Genomic DNA, 18547 nt, shown 5'->3' with positions numbered 1-18547 from the left:
CTGTAGGTGTTTGTTCATACAAAAATCATTGTTTTCTAGAAGGAAGTAGAATTCTCTGTGGAGCTTCAGGCCTGCTGAGTTTTTGTTGGGGGAGAAAAAGGTGAAGTGGGGTCGGCCTTGGTGGAGAAGGTGATGCCTCTTGTTTTCCTGGTATCCCTCCCAGGAGCAGCAGCCAAGCTGGACAGATGACCTGCCGCTCTGCCACCTCTCTGGGGTTGGCTCAGCCTCCAATCGCAGCTACTCAGCTGATGGCAAGGGCACTGAGAGCCACCCGCCAGAGGACAACTGGCTCAAGTTCAGGTGAGAGAGCCAATGGTGTGCTCTTGGGCATCGCAGGTAGGTTTGTAAGCAGGGAAAAGCAGCAGTTTTGCAGCTGTCTGGCATGGGGCTTACCAGTGAGATGTGGCCCATGGAAGGTGGTGTCTGCTGCTATCCCTTCCACATAGACCTCAGACCAGCTGAGGGCCTGATACAGTGGAGGTGGGAGCATTCCAGAAGACCATGGCCAGAGTGAAATCATGGTAAAAACTGGGGGGCCCAGGTGAGCCCCTGAAGCCACATCTGCTATACCTTTGGTCTTCCCCAATTCCTTTCCCCCTCCCCAGTCACTCTGGAACTGGCATCACTTTTCTGTGAGCCTCTGGTCTCAGGCCACCTCCTTCCCTCTCTCTGTGTCAGGAGTGAGAACAACTGCTTCCTATATGGGGTCTTCAATGGCTACGACGGCAACCGAGTGACCAATTTCGTGGCCCAGCGGCTGTCCGCAGAGCTCCTGCTGGGTCAGCTCAATGCAGAGCACACTGAGGCGGACGTGCGGCGCGTGCTGCTACAGGTAGTGGTGTTCGGGCTGGCTGACCACGACCTGGCTGAACCATGTCCCCCGGGAGCCTGGCCCTGCAGCTGGGAAGTGTGGGGTTAGCCAGGTTGGTCTGAAGACCTTGCTGGCTCCTTGTCTGCAGCAGGGTGTGACAGGAGTGGTGGCCAGGTGGCCTGGAGTTCAAAGTGGTAATTGCCCCTGGGAGCAAAGTAGTCCATTTAGGAGTCTAGTTACTGCCCTGTAACTTCAGAGCAAAGATGCTGGGAGACTGTTGTGGCATTCAGTAATGCCAGAGGCCTGTGGCCAGTGTGGGAGATGACAGTTCCACCGGATGCCCTATTGGAGAGCCCAGTGCTGTGTTACATGAATAGGAAAGTGAGATCCTTGATCGGAGTCAATGGTGTCAGGAGGGCCAAATGAGGACAGGGTGTATTTACAAGAGAGATGCTACCTGCTCTGCAGAGGTGTTCCTGCTGGGTATAGCAAGCAATAAGCTGGTAAAAGTATCCACACACGTAATGCAAGGTGGTGCCTGCTGATGGAGAAGGTGGCCCTATAAAATCAGCCTGCCGGGGTGAAAGGGCTGTCCCCGAGCAGGACATATGAATGGCAGTTTCCAGTGTTCGGTTTGCAAGCATAATTTGCAGTGGGAGCAGTGTGTTTTGTTAGGGCTGCCTTAAGCAGAACACCCCGCAAGTACCCAGGCTGTTAGGGCAGCAGCTCCCCCATGACCCAAAGAGATACGGGTCCATTTGGCCAGGGAATAAGGAGTATAGAAGTGGTGACCAGGCAAGGCTGGAATGGTGGAGCTGAGGACTGATTGGTATAAACAGAATGTCCCAGCATTTAGAGGACCACCTAATGCCCAGATGTTTAATGTTTGTGGCTGGCCCTTGAATTTTATGTGGGTTGGTGGCCCAGCCTCTGTGTTGCAGGTGGGTCAATAGCCATGTTAGGGTCTCTCGCATCTCATCCTTCAAGGGACCCTGGATTAGAATGTCATCAATATAGTGGTAGGTGATACAAGGGGACACTGTCAGGGCATCAGATCTTGCTGGCAAAGATCATTGGCAATAGCCAGGCTATTAAGAAAGCCCATAGGCAGGTAAAGTATATCAATTGCCCTGCAGTGTGCAGATGAAGGGCACACTGTGCTGTGTGCTGTGGCTGGGCCTTCCCGGTTACCGATACTGAATAGAACATCAGATAGATCTGTCACGGCAAGGTCAGTCCTTGGAGCCCCCTGGATATCCTCGGTTTAACTGGACATTGTTGGGAATGGGAGCCTTAGTAGGGGGCACCTGAGCATTTAAATTTTAGTAGTCAGCTGTAAGGGCCACTCATTCATAGCAGGCTTCAATACTGGCCAAATGGGGGAATTGAAAGGAGAAATGGTGTGTTTACCGATACCTTCCTTTAATAAATCTTGAATAATGTGTGTCCATACCCTGTCCCAAGCAATGTTGGGCGTTATTTATTGTCTTAACTGCGAGTGGCAGTCTTACAGGCTCCCAGTGTGCAGCCCCACCAGGAAGGCCAGGAAACAGGGTTTATTCTAGATGGTATGGTGGCTGCATCAAGGCATCAGCACCTATAACAGGGAAAGGTAGAGCCCAAGAGGCCACCATCGCGGAAAGATTTTTAATAAAGATTGTTCCAGTAGTGAGACCTAAGGGAAGTTGAACGCCTTCCCTTCTGTTATGCCTTGTAATTTAAAGGGTGCCCCTCACTTGCATTTGGAAGGGTTCCTGGGAAGCACCATAATCTGGGCTCCAGTGTCGTGAGAGCAGTAAAGTACCGTCCGTTCTGTGTGTCCCAGTGGGTAGTTAGCGAAGCGCACAGGTGACTGTCCCCTGGAAGAAGAACAAGCTCCGGGGAGCTGCTGGGTCCCTAGGCCAGGGGCCTTGGCGGCTGCCGCCCTCAGATCAGGCTGTGGACCCGGCCTGCGGCATGCTGGGAGGCGAGGCATCTGCCCGCAGGGCGGGCCAGCCGCCTTCTGAAGAGCTCACAGCACCTCGGCAGAAGCTTCCAACTTGTGCCGGGGCTGTCCTGAAACAAAGTCGGTGTGGACCTGGAGCCGATCCCGGAGCTGCCAGTTCAGGGAGGCCTGCGGGTCATCTCGTGAGGGAGGGGGCTGGTGGCAGTGCCACACCTCAGTGGGCCGGTAAGAGGCCCAGAAGCCCCCATACCCTTTAGGGCTCCTCCCTTTGGTTTCCTGGCTGTGCAGACAGTGGAGTCATTTGCCTTTATTGGCAAACAAGACTTGGGCTTCATAAAAATACTCTCTTTCCTGTCTAACTACAGCATCTGTGGGGTCTAATGCCTATAGTACTGTATCTGACATTTCTATGAATTGTAACCACATGACCTCATAATTAGGGGGCCCCCTTTAAGAAGAACTCCTTAGATTCTAGTCTCAAGGGCACCTCTTCTGGCAGGAAATGGTCGGGGGCATCTATGGGAGCAAGGTGCTCAGCAAGTTGAACCATCCTGATTTTATGTAGGTGCCCCACTTCATCCGGGGGTGTCTGCTTGCGGTGCGCCTCCTCTGTGATGACTGCGGCGGACGGTGGGCTTGGTCCAGCCCGCAGAATCCAAGTCAGGAGGGGCAGAGCTGCTCCATCCTTGTCTCTGAGGGCCCTGGGGCTTGGCAGGGCTCTCTTGCCCCGTTTTGTTTTGTCCGTGTCTCCTGCCCCGGAGGCTCAGTACTTTCGGGAGCACCCTCACTGCAGCAGCAAGCCCAGAGATGACTCTAGGGTGCCTCTAATAAAATGGGCCCTCCCTATAAATTATGAATTTTAGGATTTTGGCCAGACTGGCCAGCTAGCACATCTCAGCCACTGTAAGCAACACCTTGGGGCCAGTTCCAAAGACCAGTACGTCAGTCAGAGTCCTTCTCCTCCCCTTCCCTTTGGACAGAGTTTTCTAGAAACTGGCATGTCTATCATGGTATCGTTACATGTCTCCATTTCTCATTCATGCTGGCCATTGTTGGACATTTTGCTACAGTGGATAATGACAGGGAACACCTGGGACAAAGGGTGCCTCTTCCTGGACTCACGCTGCTGCCTCTTGCTATACGGTGCCTTCAGTCCGACTCCCAGGGCTTGGGTCCCTCCTGCTCTGGTGCAGTGTCAGCTGATGTATTTGGCAAAACTCCTAAACCCCACACCAATGGTTTGGCATGTTGATGTGCCCCCGCTCTCAGGAAGGCCCAAGCCATTCAAGCAGGGGTCTTAGTATCTAGTAGTTTTCAACTTCTGGGGACTTGTGAGGAGGTGGTACAATGTGCTCAGGGGCCCCGCTTTTATCAAGGATTTGTTTTGCTGCTTTTATTAGGGATTTGTTGTCCCACCAGGGGTGGGACTCCTGATACCCCATTGGGTCCGGGGATGATCAGTGACTGCAGCAACATAAGAGACACCGTGGCATTTGCCCATCTAGGGGACCATGATGCCTCTGGCGGAGTTACCTGTCACAGGCTAAGGCTGGCTCCCCAAGCTCCTCACCCGAGTCCCAGCCAGACATCGTGGGCCCAGCAGCCAGCCTCCCCTTTTGGAACTAAGCTAGAGGAACTCTCGCTGGCTCCAGGACCTGATAGCCTGTATCTCCGGCCCCTACCCAGGGGAATGAGGCAGACCTCTCATGATAGGTCAGCTCACCTTGGCTCAGTGCTGAGACTCTGGCACCTGATCATAGCCAATCATCTCCATACCCAACACCCAGTGGGGCTTCATTCAGAGGAAAACACACACCCACCTCAGGCTAGGTCCTGCCAGTTGATCTCTGCAGGGGAGTCTGACCATAAGTTTATGGCACTGACAGTTCAGGGTGGAGACTTGTGGCGGCACCGGGCTGCAGCAACATTCAGTAGCACGGAACAGCGCCACAGACCACCAGCAAGCGGCGGCTCCCTCCCAGAGCAGTGGAGTCGGGGGCTGGGCCCTGCTAGGACCAGATGACCCCTTGCTCCAGGGGCGGCTTCCGCGCTGAGCCTCTAGTTGGTGCAAGCGCCCTGGGCTTGCCTCTGCGCTTCTGGTTGGTGGGCGCTCGCTCGCCAGTTCTGCGTTCCTGCTGTCTGTTGTTTTGGAGTTTTTCCCCCTGGCATCTCCTTTTGGAAGCACGTCTGGAGGCACTTAGTTTGAGATGAGAAGAATGGATTCCTGTTCCTGGAAACAGCCTTCCCAGCCGCTTTCCCTCAGCACCTGAGGGTGAGAGCACCCTCCACAGCCTCAGGCCCTGTGCCCGTGAACCTCAGCTGGGCCCCCTGGGAAAGGCAGCAGTGTGACCAGTGTCAAGGGGCCGGTAGGATGTAGTAATGACACTGTCATTGATCTAGACTCACTCCGAGCCAGGTGCTGGGTGCTCAGGGTGAATGATCTCCATTACCCCCAGAACAACACTTGTCTCTGTTTCATAGATGAGACAGACCGCCCAGCTGACAAGTGGCAGAGCTGGAATTCACCCCCAGGAGGCCTGATTTCAAGCCTGTGCTCTTAAGCTGTCCACCTTCTCCTGCTTCTCTCTGGGTGGTGTTTCTGCAGTGTCCCCTTAGACGGCAGCAGCCCCACAGGGCTGACCTCTGTCAAACATGGCTCTGCAGTAGTGCCTCTGCTGCCACGTGGGAAGCCCCCATCACATGAAGACCTGCAGTTAATCCAATCTGTTGGTCTCAATAGGGGACATGTCAGGTGACAGTGGTGTTTTGGACTGGCCATTGCCCTCACACCTCCCCCTGTCCTCTGTGCCTCCAGGCCTTCGATGTGGTGGAAAGGAGCTTCTTGGAGTCCATTGATGATGCGTTGGCGGAGAAGGCAAGCCTCCAGTCCCAGCTGCCAGAGGTAATCTCCCCAGCCTGCTCCCAGGAGAAACAAATGAGGCCTGGCTTTGTTAGGAGCAAGGACCTCCTGCCATATCACTCGCAGAGAGTGACACCGTCGGGCCAGAGCAGGGTTAGGGGAATAGTCCCTGACTGGGCACACGGGCAGCATGGGGTTACCCTCCCAGGGGCCTCCCTGGCCTGCTATGGGCACCTTCACTCAGGCTCAGCATGGGGTGGGCAGTGACGGGTGTGAGGCGAGGCCCTGCAGGTCAGGAATCTGAATGTGTGCACAGCCTCACCACCTGCCTGCTCACCTCACCCACCAGCTAGGTAGGTCGTGCCTGGCTTTCCTGTAAGAAGTCCGCCCTGGAGCATCAGCCAGTTTCCATCCTGGCTGGGCTCTCGGGTCCTTGCCTATGAGGGAGGGGCGGGTTGGTGAGCTGGCCTCCGAGAACCCGGCCTGCTCTGACTCCGTGAGGGCGGCTTGCAGGGTGTCCCTCAGCACCAGCTGCCTCCTCAGTATCAGAAGATTCTCGAAAGACTCAAGGTGTTGGAGAGGGAGATCTCCGGCGGAGCCATGGCTGTCGTGGCCGTCCTCCTCAACAACCGGCTCTACGTCGCCAACGTCGGTGAGCCACCGTCCGTCCGGGCGGGGAGGGTTCTTTGGGCGTCTCTTTCCGGACCCGTAAGACCCTAGCCCGAGGCTCCTGAGGCCACCGAGTATGTTTCCTGTGAGTCCTGAAGAATGTCTGAGTCACAGCCTGGGGAGTCTGAGGTGCCACCTTTGGTCCCCACTCTGCCCCTAACTGGTTTGTGGCCTTGGGTGAGTTGTCCCCTCTTTGGGTGGCCTCAGTGGCTTCCCCTTCTGGAAAAGGTTGTCTCAGCGGCCTGTGAAGGGTGGCAAGGTGGGCTGGGTGGGGGCTGGAGGGTGAGGGCCACAGGGACCTTGGATCCTGTGGGCATAGGAGGGTGTCTGGGGACCTGAGAAACCTTCCTCCGGGGGCTCTGTGGAGGCTCATGGAGAACATTTTTCTTTTCTTCCTTTCTTAAGATTCCATTATGGAAGAACTTTAAAAATGTAAAAACAGAGTGAATAGCATTTGATGGGTCCCATGTGCCCACCCCAGCCCCATCCGCTGTCTCCTCATGGCCAGTCTCATTTCACCTGCAGCCCTTTGTCCCCAGGTCATGCAGCACACAGCTCAGGTATCTTGTCACAGTACCTGTAAATATTTCCATATGTCTCCCTAGAGAAAAGGGTTCTTGTGAAAGCCATACTCCTAGACACCCTGGGACGACACTGGGAAAGTTTAACCTAATTCTTTACTCTCACTAGCTCCCCCTGACTGACATCCCCACAGCCACAGCCTGTGTTCTTTGCACATTTCAAGGAGTTCCTCATGTGAGATGCCTGCCTTTCCTCTCTCTCAACTTACCTTTTTCCTCCTTATGCCTCCTTGCTCAGCTGCTTGAATTCTGCTGCAGGTACGAATCGAGCGCTTTTGTGCAAATCCACAGTGGATGGGCTCCAGGTGACCCAGCTGAATGTGGATCACACAGCCGACAACGAGGATGAGCTCTTCCGGCTCTCGCAGCTGGGTGAGTGGGTGCGGGCCAGGGGGTCAGAGGGGGCGGGAGGAGCCCCAGGGCTCACCCCATGCCCCGTTCTGTGGCCGCACGGAGGGAGGTGTGGAGTAGATGGGCGGTGACCTCGGGCTTGGGGCCAGCCCGCCGAGGCTTGAATCCTAGCTCTGCCGCTTCCTGTCAGTGATGTCTGGAACTTACTCAGGTTTTCTGTGCCTCAGTTTCCCCATCTGTGTAACACCTACCTCAGAGTATGGTGAGGTTTGAAAGAGTTAATATGTGTAAAGTGCTTCCAAGAGCCCCTGGTGTATGGTGGTGGGATTGGTGAAGACTGAGAGGCCACAGACATCCTGAGATTCCAGCCTCTGCTGCCGCAGCCCCTCTCGCCCTTCCTGGTGGGCACAGCAGTGCGAGGGCCATGCTGGATCTGACTGTGCAGAGGAGGGGGCCTGAGTCGGGGCGTTCGGATGGGGCTGGGGACTGGGCACCGGGGACTTCGGTGGCCTTTCCAAAGCGCGCTGCTGTGACCTCATTTCCTGCTCAGGGTCTGAGTTGCCTTGTTCTCGTGGCTGTGTCTGTGTCCCCTTCATCATCAACAAGATCCGATTCTTCTGTCCTCCCTCTGGCAGGTTTGGATGCAGGGAAGATCAAGCAGGTGGGGGTCGTCTGTGGGCAGGAGAGCACCAGGCGCATCGGAGATTACAAGGTCAAATACGGCTACTCTGACATCGACCTGCTCAGGTAGGCGGCCAGCCCAGCTGCCCCCACTTTGTAAGGCCGGAGGGCCTGGGGCAGCGGCAGATTTTAGGCTGTAGGGACAAAAGGTACAGTTGAGGTAGTTCAGAGCCCAAGAAGACTCCTTTTTCCTCCCAGAGAGGCTGGTATGGGGCCCTAGACTCAGCAAGCCAGGAGTTGGGGTCCTGTAGATCTGGGCTGGCAAGGGGTCAAGCTAGGGAGATGGGCCAAAGCAACGGGCAGCAAGCAGTGCCCAAGTATGTGGCAGGTGAGGTCAGGGTTGGCAAGAGCTGCCTGGTGTGGATAGGGACAGACCAGAGGCCCTTTGGTTGGCATTGTCCATGGCTGGGGCTAGGGTGGATGCCAGATGAGCGGCCCATTTCCCTCCAAGGACGCTTCCCAGTGCTCAGCAGCAATGGGCAGTGATGATACCGTGCTCCTTTATTGTGCCAAGCCTGTGCTCAGCCCTTACATACATCCTCTTACTCAATCCTCACTCCCCCTGTGAGTTAGGTGCTGTTTTGCCCCAGGGGTATTTTCATATGAGGAAGCTGAGACATAGAGACATTAGGTAGCCTACCTGGTCACCGGGTTGGCAGAGGACAGAGGCAGGACTTGAACCCAGGCAGCCTGAATGCAGAGCACGTCTTAACACTGACAGAGAAAACAGGCATGTGTGTGTGTGTGTGCGCGCGCATGTGCGTGCACGCATATGTCTGGTGCCCATCACAGCATTTACTATCACTGCCAGAGCCACAGAGGAATCATGCCAAAGACCCCATCATCAGAGGCCAGATGTCATTGTATCTTAGCACAAGTTAGAACCCCTTCCTCTCACAAGATTGAGGAGATTGAGTTTGGAATATTTGTCTCTAATTTGTGGGATTCTGTTTGCTGTGTTGGAAAGTACAGCTGCGGCTTAACACAGTTCAGGCAGTGCCAAGGATATACAGTGTCTTCCCAAGCCTGGTTCCTTCCCCAGAAGCTGCCCGTTTCTCATGCATCCTGCCAGGGTCTGTGCACGTGCACATACATGTGTGTGTGTTGGGTGGTGGGGTGTGTGGGCAGCCTTCACACCGCACACAGTGCTAGCATATTCCTCACAGCGTCTTGCACCTCACTGTCGTCATTACAGGTGCCCATTCCCCCACTCCTGCACACGTGCAGTTTGGGCTAGCGGCAGTCGTGGGAACAGCTGCTGGGATTCCAGCTAACCCGCCTGTACTGACAGACCTTCAGGATGTTTCCAGGCTTTGCTCTTCCAAGTGCTATTGTCAGAAGCATCTTCTTACACTTGCCTCTGGGTGCATGTGTTGGAACTTTCTGACGCTGCTGTCTCTGATAGCGTGTGCTAGTAAATGATTCCTGTGCAGGTAGCGTGCGTGGGGTCTGGGTCAGCCTGGACACTTGTTTCAGAGGAGCCCAGAGGAGTAGGCTTTTGAAAGAGAACCCACCCCTCTTGCTGTTCCACCCTCCCTCCAACACTACCCAGGCTCTGTGGACAGGAGATGTGGACTGAGGCCAAGGTGGGGCTTTTGACCTTTGCTGTCCAGACCCAACTACCCACTAGCTTTTCTGGCCTTCAAAGCTTTATTTTTTGGTAGCTGCCCTTAGAAAACAGGTCTGCTTTTCTGAGTTTCTCTTTCCTCTGCTTCCTCTTGTCTGATGTGTATTTTACTTTACATTCTGGGTATAGAGTCTTCTCCTTAGCAGAAGAAATGTCCCCTGGGGGCATTCCAAGCATTCCTTTCCCCTCTTCCTACAGCGCTGCCAAGTCCAAGCCAATCATCGCGGAACCCGAGATCCACGGTGCACAGCCCCTGGATGGGGTGACTGGCTTCCTGGTGCTGATGTCTGAGGGGCTGTACAAAGCCCTGGAGGCAGCCCATGGGCCTGGGCAGGCCAACCAGGTGAGCCAGACCCAGCAGAGCGCAGCTGGCCAGCTTGCAGGGTGGCGTGCTACCGTGGAGACACAGACAGCCCTCCTGCTCAGCTCCAAAGTGCTCAGAGACCCAGAGCACTGATCTCAAATGCCATTGCCAGACATCTTCTCTGGGTTCAAAACTGGGGGAAGAAAAGGTCCAGATCTGCAAGAACACCCACCCCACCCAAAAGCTTTGCTTCTTCTGGGCTTGAAGCAGTGTCAGTCTCCAGGGCCCTGAGCAAAGCCTGAAGGGAAGGGGGTGAGACGGAAGTGAATTTCCGTGGTCTCCATTGCTCTGGAGCCTATCCAGGAAGGGCCCCAGGCCAAGGAGAACCCGGACGAGTGTAGCCTGATACACAGAGGACCGGATGCCTCTCCACCACTTGCTCCTCTTCCCTCTCTGAGCTGCTGATAACTTACAGTTTGTTCCTTATCTCTAAGATGGGGATGATGACATCTGCCTTTGTGGGACTGTGGTGTAACTGGTGTGATGCACACCGGGCCTCGGCCAGTGAGGCTACTTATTTTTCCTACACCATGGAGTACACCTGTCAGACAGTTGCCACTAAAGCTTGACCTTGAGGCAGTCACTTCAAGGATGATTTGGGAGGGCAGCTGCCTTTACCTCACCTGAGACTGCTGGGTTGGTCAGATAAGTTCAGAATTGTGTTCCTTCTATGATTCTTGTAGGAATGTAATCTTTTCTGCTTGTCCTTTCTAATGAAAATGAGGAGGAGGAAGTCTTATGTGTCTCACTATCTCCTGTTATCTGTGTTCAAGCTTTTTTACCAATTTTGTCATTCCTTCTGGTGGCTTTGTAACTGGGGCAGGGGCTTACGGCCACTTTGAGTTAGAGAAGTCAGGGCTTGCAGGGTTTAGGGTCATCCCTGACGGGGCACAGCTGGTCGGTAATGAGCTGAGCCCAGCTTGGATGAGGCCCACATCATTTCCTGGTACCTGCCCCTGCCCTTCTGCCTGCCAGAGACTCTGGCCAGTCATCTTATAGGGGATTTTGTGTTTGTGGTTTTGATTTTATTGTCAATGTGATTTTTTTCCTTTTCTTTGGTCTTCACAGTAGAATTATCCGGTGGCTTCTCCTGGGTTCTAGAATACATTGAACAGTGGACTTCTCTGAGGACAGGGACCCTGTCTTTTTCATATCCCAGATTTCTGACAAAATTGGCCTATCACAGCACATGAGAAGTTTGTTCTGGGGAGAAAGCCTTGCGGCAGTGGCAGTCTATTCTGGGCTACTTAGTTGTCCCCAGAGGTCCTTGCATCCACTGCTTTATTTAATCCTCGTTCTACCCCAGTCAGGTGGAGATTATCCCCCATTTTACTGGTGTGGAAGCCAACAATCAGAGAGATCACAGGTCACACCTTTTCTAATGAAAATAATCTGGAAGGATTATTCCGAATACCTTGAAAAGCTCAGATTGCAGGCTTAGTTGGTGGGGACTTCCTCCACCTGCTTGGGCAGTGACCCCCAAGTGTCCTAAGTAGGCTCTGGCGCTGGGGCCCACAGCCCCTGGGCCCCCTTGTCCCTCACCTGCAGGTTTTGTGCCCTCTGCCCCAGGAGATCGCCGCCATGATTGACACTGAGTTCGCCAAGCAGACTTCCCTGGATGCTGTGGCCCAGGCTGTGGTGGACCGTGTGAAGCGTATTCACGGTGACACCTTCGCCAGTGGTGGGGAGCGTGCCAAGTTCTGCCCAAGGCATGAGGACATGACCCTGCTGGTGAGGAACTTTGGCTACCCACTGGGTGAAATGAGCCAGGCCACACCGGCCCCAGCCCCAGGTATGTGCGCAGTGGGGACTAGAAGCCACCTGAGGAGGCTGTCCAGGGGTGGGTGCTGAGCTGCCGAGGCCATGAGCCCTGCTACCTGGGTGGAGATGGAGTCCTGGCTGTAAATAGCTCCGGTCCAGGCTCTCTGAGCCATGTTTGTTTGCTTTTTCCTTTTGCCTATTAAATATGGATAGTACCACCTGCCCCGGCCACCTCCTAAAGAGCCAAATGATGACAGGCCCTGAAGAGTACGTGGCTGGGTCCTAGATGCCATGGCAACTACTGGCTGAGTGCCTGCTCTGTACCAGGCACTTTACCCACATGCTCCCTATAGTCTTATAGGAACCCTGAGATGGGGCTGAGGCTTTAGAAGGAAGAGACCTAGCAGGTAAGGAATGTGGACAGACAGTCCCTGAAGCCTGGCTCTGTCATTGGGTCATGGCAGGGACAAGGGCGAGATGCTTCACCTTCGACCTTTTTGATGCTGAAATCGAGATGCTGAGGAGGAGAGGCAGTTCTGTGAGCTCCCTCCCAGGACTGAGTCGAGACCGTCGGTCCCTGGGGCCTGCATTTCTCTTCCTTTTCACAAGGCAGCCTTGGCGCTCAGGCATCCGCAGATGGATTTGTTCTTCCACGGACACCAGGGTTACTGGAATTCTAGCTTGTCACTGCAACCGTGTTTTTTTTGGGCCACCCTCAACTAGGAGCACCCTTGCCCCTTGGCCTAAAGCATTGTGGGAAGCCGGGTGGTAACCCCTTCATTGAGGCAGCTCAGTATTTGATTATTTTCTTGCTTTGAGCACCAGCAGTGCTTTGCTGCAAAGAAGAGCCCTCTGCCCAGCCTAGAAGAGTCTCTGCCAGGGGACACTCCTTCCCTGTCCCAGGGGCAGAAGGCCAGGCTTTGGCCTGGGGATCCTGAGGGGGCCTCTACCGACCTTGTCAGCCCCTCAGACAGCACTCCCCTGGAGCGGCCCTCTCCCCCCCGCCCTGGGCTTCCCCCCGGCCGCTCCCTGTGGCCCACCACTCTTCCTCTAAAACTGCAGGAGGACGTGTGTACCCCGTGTCCGTGCCTTACTCGAGCGCCCAGAGCACCAGCAAGACCAGCGTGACCCTCTCCCTTGTCATGCCCTCCCAGGGCCAGCTGGTCAATGGGGCCCACAGCGCTTCCACCCTGGATGAAGCCACTCCCACCCTCACCAAGTAAGCCCTTCCCCCTCCTCCAGCCCCTCAGCCCTGCTCCGTGCGGACAGACCTTGGTGCCTGGACAGAAAGAGCGCAGAGCCACGTCCTGTGGCAGAGTATTCTTGGATGATGAGATGCCCTGGGTCTTGTACCTCCCGAATTCCCCAGCTCCATTCCCGGGGAGGCCTCCCTAGACACTGAGGCACTGCAGGTGCCGGCCGCTCACCGCGGCTGGACCAGGGCGGGGATGGAGGTTCTGGGGGCAGAGCGGACAAGATGGGCGAGAGGAGACAGGCAGCTGTTGACAGCCTGCTGGTTGTATTTTCCAGTGGGTCCCACATACTATTTTCATTTAATGGGAAGGTCCTTCAGTTCTTTTCTCCCATCTTGGAGTGTGTGATGCAGGTGGCTTCTCTGAGGGCATCCCCGCTTGGGGGCCATCATTTGGTCTATACTGGCTGGTCAGAGCCAGTGCTTTCGGACTGAAATGGCCCATTTTAGCTGTGAAGTGCTCTCTAGTTATAGGGGCCTGGGGAGGCAGCACGAGGTCTGGAGCCCCCTGCTCTCCACAGACCTGCCGGACAGGTTGTGCCCACCCCACCCCCTCGCTTCTGTGGAATGTGTATCACCAACACCGCCCCCAGCACACCAGGGGACCAGGGTCTGGTTTCCACATTCCAGCCCTGCACAGAATAATAGAGGTGCCACACCCAGGCCACTCAGAGTTGATGTGGCCAGTTGGCCGCCAGGAAAGGAGTGGTGGCTGTTTCCTCTGCCCCGCCAGGGCCACCAGAGGAAGTCTCCAGTTGTGTCCACAGAGGCAGAGCATGACAGCAGTGGCCCCAGACCAGGCAGGAGAACCAGCCATCCCTCTGACCCTCTTCACTCCCTGAGCCCCTACACAGCCCCTTCCCTCTCTCTGCGCCTGAGCATGAGTTGGGCCCCACTGTGGGCTGTCCCAGTGCCGGGCAGTGCCGGGAGCCCACAGGATGGTGGGCTGGCAGGTAATTCCCTGCTGTTACACACTCTGTGACAGAGGGGAGTTGCCTGGGGAGCCCTGAGAACACGGAGGGCGGGGGTGGCGCCCTCCTACCCAGCCAGTGAGGGGAATGAGGGGGGTGCAGTGAGGAAGGCTTCCTGGGAGAGGAGCCTTTGCATCCAGTGGGCAGTGGACTTTGGGTCAGGACGGGTCGGGAGAGGCTGGGATTGCTGGCCTCCCGCCCGGCCCTGCTCCCAGGCTGGAGGTGTGCTCTGTCCTTTGCAGCAGCGGCTAACCGGACATGGGTAGTGAGCCCTTGAACTGAGTGATCCCTTTTATTAATTCTAGTTAATTTAAATAGCCACATTTAGCTAGAGCTTAAAAAATACGTTTGATTTTCATCTGCCCCTAAGAGCATCTGGCCAGGCTGGCTCTCGTGGTCACCTTTGTCAGAGGCCTGTGGCCCAGGGGGCTTGCTGAGGCAGGGGCTGCCTGTCCCTGGCCAGAACCCAAGGCCCCTGACTGACTGTGTCTCCTGTTGTGCGTGCAGCCAGAGCCCCACCCTGACCCTGCAGTCCACCAACACGCACACCCAGAGCAGCAGCTCCAGCTCGGACGGGGGCCTCTTCCGCTCCCGGCCTGCCCACTCGCTCCCACCTGGGGAGGATGGCCGAGTTGAGCCCTACGTGGACTTTGCCGAGTTTTACCGCCTTTGGAGCGTGGACCACGGGGAGCAGAGTGTGATGACGGCGCCATAGCCCCGGCTGGGGAGTGCAGCCGAACAAGACCTCGCGTGGGGATGAGGGGCCCAGCTCTGGGCCAGGATGGGTCTTTTCCTGCCAGTTGCCTATGCCACAGGGCCAGGGGGTGCCCAGTCCTCAGCCTGCACCATACTCACCCCACAGCGCTCAGCACCGGTGTGGACTCGGCCCCTTGGACATGCCTTGTCACTGCCCAGGGGCTGGAGGCCACTCCCTCAGGCAGCCTCAGCAGGGCCTTCGCTATTTCTTGGAACAGGGCACAAGTGGGCAAAGCCACTGTCCGGGGCAGCCGCCACTTTCTCAGGGCCAGTGCCCTCCTGCTCCCACCTCCCCTGGGGAGCTTGTGGCCACTGCTAGTGCCCCCTCCCCACTGGGCACTGGACCCTCCTCCCACTTCCAGAGCAGAACCCAGCTGGCATCTGCCCCCAAGCCTGTACCTATCCCTGGGTGTGCCCAGCTTGTTTTCATTGGTAAAAGTTCAGAAAGACAAGGGAAGCATCAGGAGCCTCGGGTGGCTCACGGGACAGGTCAGAGGGAAAGGACTAGAGGGAGCGGGTCCCGAAGGAGCGCTGGTCATAACACCCACCAAAGGGCAGAGCCTGGACGTGCCGGGCTTCTCCAGAGATGGGGGGCGGCAGAGCAAGGATGTGCCTGGACCACGTCGGGGCAGTGACCGCTTTTGGCAGACTCCTCCCGGAGCTGGGCAGGCCTGAATCAGGGTGAGCCAGTTTTGCTTTGCTCTGAACTTACTGGCACTGGGGAAGGCCTCCGACTGGGGAGCCACTGAGGTTGACAGTCTTTACACTGACTGTGCACCTTGACTGGCTGCGAGGAAGCAAACAGGTCTGATTCAGGCCACAGTGGGGGGCTCACTTGAAAGAAAACAGAAGAAAATGACTCTGAAAGGGAAGAAGTCCTTTGAGACCAGCTGCTCGAGGTGGTCGAGGGCCTTAGAAATGTGCACTGCCTTTCTGGGCACACAGGGGCAGGGCCAGGCTGGCCCAGGCCTGAGGTGGACCATCTCACACATGTTCTCTGCCTTCAGTGGGGAGGGGCTGCCACCATGCCTGTTGGCTGGGATCGCCGTCCCTGTTTCCAGAGGAGAAAGCAGGCCCAGGAGACTCACAATTTGCCCAAGTCACATGGTCAGTGGTGGAGCAGAGCTCCGATCTTTCCCTCAGTCTGGGAGGCCCCCTGGATTCCTGTGCCTGTTCCCCAGCTCCCAGCCTCCTGTCCCCACACGGCTCACCTGGGGCCGGCCTGTATGCTGCCTCCAGTGGGCCTGGACTCAGAAAAGGAAAAGGCCAGTTCCGCAGCCCCCTGCCCGCCCTCTGGTTCCTGAATGCATGTCCCTGCAGCAGAGCAGGGCCCAGTGTAGTGCCAGGGAGAGGCCGGCTCCAGGGAGCCTCAGCGTGAGCAGAGGAGAAGTGCATCTTGGCAGAGGGCCTTCACCCCCCCTCCACTACGAAGTCGCCATCTCTGTTCTGCAGGCAAGCAGATTTAAAATCAGGCACAGAGGCTTGGGAACGAAGGGAATTCCTTCCAAGAGTGTCTGTGATGCTGTTCCATCTCTAGAAATACAATCACTTTCTTACCGTAGTAAAGAACTAACGAGTGGTGGTCTTACACGCCGTGTGTTCACAGTGCTCTTGCTCGGGTCTCATGTAGCTCTCACAGCGGAGCTGGGAGGCAGAGTCCTCCTTTTCTGCCCTGGTGCAGGCCCTGTGGGCAGTAGCAGGGCTGCTGTGTGGTCCCTACTCTCCTGACTCTCAGCCTGGCTCTTGGTGTGTGAGTAGCAGTCTGGCGGTCAGAGCTTCAAGTCGCCAGGACAGGGTCCTGACCCTTTCACCAGTTGGTGCACATTCAGGGGGATTCATTTGCTTTACTTTGGTTTGTTTGGGTGGAGGAAATTTTATAAACACTACTCCGTAAAGTGCCTCTTCCTGCTTTATGGGACCTAAGAACTTTTCCCTGCAACATGAGTGCGTAGGAGTAAAGCCAAGCTTGACATGTGGGTGGAGGGGTCTGAGGATCCTAGCCAACCCCACTCCTCTGCTAGGAAGGCGCCCTAGGCAGGGCTCCACCTGCCTGCGGAGCTGCCTCTCAAGGTCTATGCCTGTCCTCAGCCTCCCCAGTCACCCCCTCTGGAGGCCCCAATGACCACTGCTGCCTTGGGGTCCTTCTGGCATCAGCCCGGCGTTACAAGGAGGTGGTGGGTGCCGCGTATCTCAGGTGAGTGACGGAGGCCCAGATAGGTGGGGGCACAGTCCCTGGCCAACCCTGAGGCCCCTAGGCCTCTCACAGCAGCTGCTTTGCCGTAGGACTTGGGGGGCAGGTACCGCCCTACTGGCTTGTGTCTCCGGGCCCCTGGCCTTGGTGTCGGTCAGCCTGCCTTCTGAGGCCGAGAGGGGTGCTGTTCCAGCTCCCCAGTTCCCTTCGGTGGAGTAAGGCACGCAGCAGAGAGGGGAGCTCAGGAGTCTTAGGATTTAAAGGGCAAGGCAGCCATGGAAAGCCGAGAAGCTGGGAGCCAGCCACACGCGCTCCCACGCAGGATGGGCAGGCTGCGGGCTGAGAGAGCCCCTCCCGGCTTTTGACCCCCTCGCCGTGGCCTCACGGGAGAGCGCCCAGCATCCCTGAGGCTAGATCAGAAGGAACCCGCCCGCTGCTGTGTCCACTTGTTCCTTGAAGACATCTGGTCCCCTCACAGTACCGGATTTGGTCACAGGCCTGGCTCAGTCCAGACTAGGCCAGGCCTTTGGGAGCCACTGCTTAGGGGCCAGAGGCAGGTGGGCAGGGAGGGGGCACAGCCGGCGGCCCCAGGGCTCCTCGGCTGCCCCCGGGCCGTCTTCTCCGCTGTTTCCAGCCCTTGTCCTGTCCTGTAATCTGAAAGCAGCCCCTTCAGCTGAGCTGCAGAGGAGGCTCCAGATATGCTCGTTGGCCGGGTGTCCTTACTGCAGGTGCCTGTGGCTTCGGTGGTCAGATCTGGTCTGTCAGGAGCCCGCGGTGTCACCGTAACGTAGGCAAAAGCCCCTGATGGTGCTGTGTACACAGCTGGCTGTCACTCAGGCCTGTGCGCAAAGGCTGCCTCCCGAGCAAGGCCTGCCCGGGCCCCGCCCCAGCCACGCCCCGTGCCGTCTCACGGTTTAATCTGCTTCACAGAAACGCTGGCTGGCTGGCTGACAGTTCTTGCTTATCGATCTGTCTCTCACCCACTAAGATGTTCACTCCATGAGCGCAGAGGTAATCTTTGGGACCTGGCCCTGAGGTCAGTGCCAGCCACTTCCAGTCCTTCCCATGTATGTTGAATGAATGAGTGAGCAAACAGCTGTGTGACCTCAGGCAGGTGGCCATGCTTAGACTCGGTTTCTTCACCTAAAATGTGAATCTGACCCACTTCCTAACACAATTGCCTGCCTTGTCTTGAGTCGCCAAAGCTGTGAGAGGTAAGAATTGCCCAGCCCTACAGATGTGGAAATGGACCTGGACACATCATAAAAGCATTCTGTGAGATACCCCTGCCCCCAAACTATAAAGTCGAATACAATGAAGGCCCTCCTGGGCCTCACGGGTGGTGGGTGCTGCTTTCAGCTTCTAAGGACCCAGATGTGGGAAGTGGACATGGTTCTTGCCTCCTTTCAGCAGAAGCCTAGAGGGAGGCTATCTGCTGGGCCCCTGAACGTGCCTTTCTATAAGGACAACTCATGAGTCTTCCTTCTGGGCCCTCTTTTAAAACCAAACCAGGGCACAGATCACTGCCAGCCCCACAGCGCGAGCCCATGCTTTGTTCCCGCACAGAGGTGATATCAGCCCAGAGCAAAGACAGGCACTTGACATTTCCACGAGCCTGGGCAGCCTCTTCCAGGACAGACACAGTGTCTGGCAGCTGGCTTTGAGGACTATTGACACCAGTTCACCGACTCTCTTCCCGCCTTCAAAACCCCCAGGGGTGTCAGAGG

At 56.4% G+C, this 18547-nt stretch overlaps 1 protein-coding gene across 2 annotated transcripts in view; it reads left to right on the top strand.

Annotated features, from left to right (window-relative positions):
* Nucleotides 1–16219, top strand: part of SYNGR1 (synaptogyrin 1) — a 76933-nt gene extending 60714 nt beyond the window's left edge. The window contains exons 4-13 of one of the 2 annotated variants that reach the window (XM_057486355.1): nucleotides 164–300; nucleotides 679–832; nucleotides 5572–5658; nucleotides 6130–6268; nucleotides 7125–7238; nucleotides 7853–7964; nucleotides 9724–9868; nucleotides 11459–11681; nucleotides 12713–12869; nucleotides 14381–16219. In XM_057486355.1, coding sequence (XP_057342338.1) covers nucleotides 164–300; nucleotides 679–832; nucleotides 5572–5658; nucleotides 6130–6268; nucleotides 7125–7238; nucleotides 7853–7964; nucleotides 9724–9868; nucleotides 11459–11681; nucleotides 12713–12869; nucleotides 14381–14588 — 1476 coding nt within the window. In that variant the 3' untranslated portion in view covers nucleotides 14589–16219. The remainder of the gene's footprint in view (nucleotides 1–163; nucleotides 301–678; nucleotides 833–5571; nucleotides 5659–6129; nucleotides 6269–7124; nucleotides 7239–7852; nucleotides 7965–9723; nucleotides 9869–11458; nucleotides 11682–12712; nucleotides 12870–14380) is intronic. The other variant, XM_036891267.2, reaches the window with a different exon arrangement.
* Nucleotides 16220–18547: the final 2328 nt, after the last annotated feature.

This window comes from Manis pentadactyla, chromosome 10 (genome assembly GCF_030020395.1).
Source record: "Manis pentadactyla isolate mManPen7 chromosome 10, mManPen7.hap1, whole genome shotgun sequence".
Taxonomy (NCBI): domain Eukaryota; kingdom Metazoa; phylum Chordata; class Mammalia; order Pholidota; family Manidae; genus Manis; species Manis pentadactyla.
The sequence above is the reverse complement of the archived record's forward strand: the minus strand, read 5'-3'. Positions and strand labels throughout refer to the sequence as shown.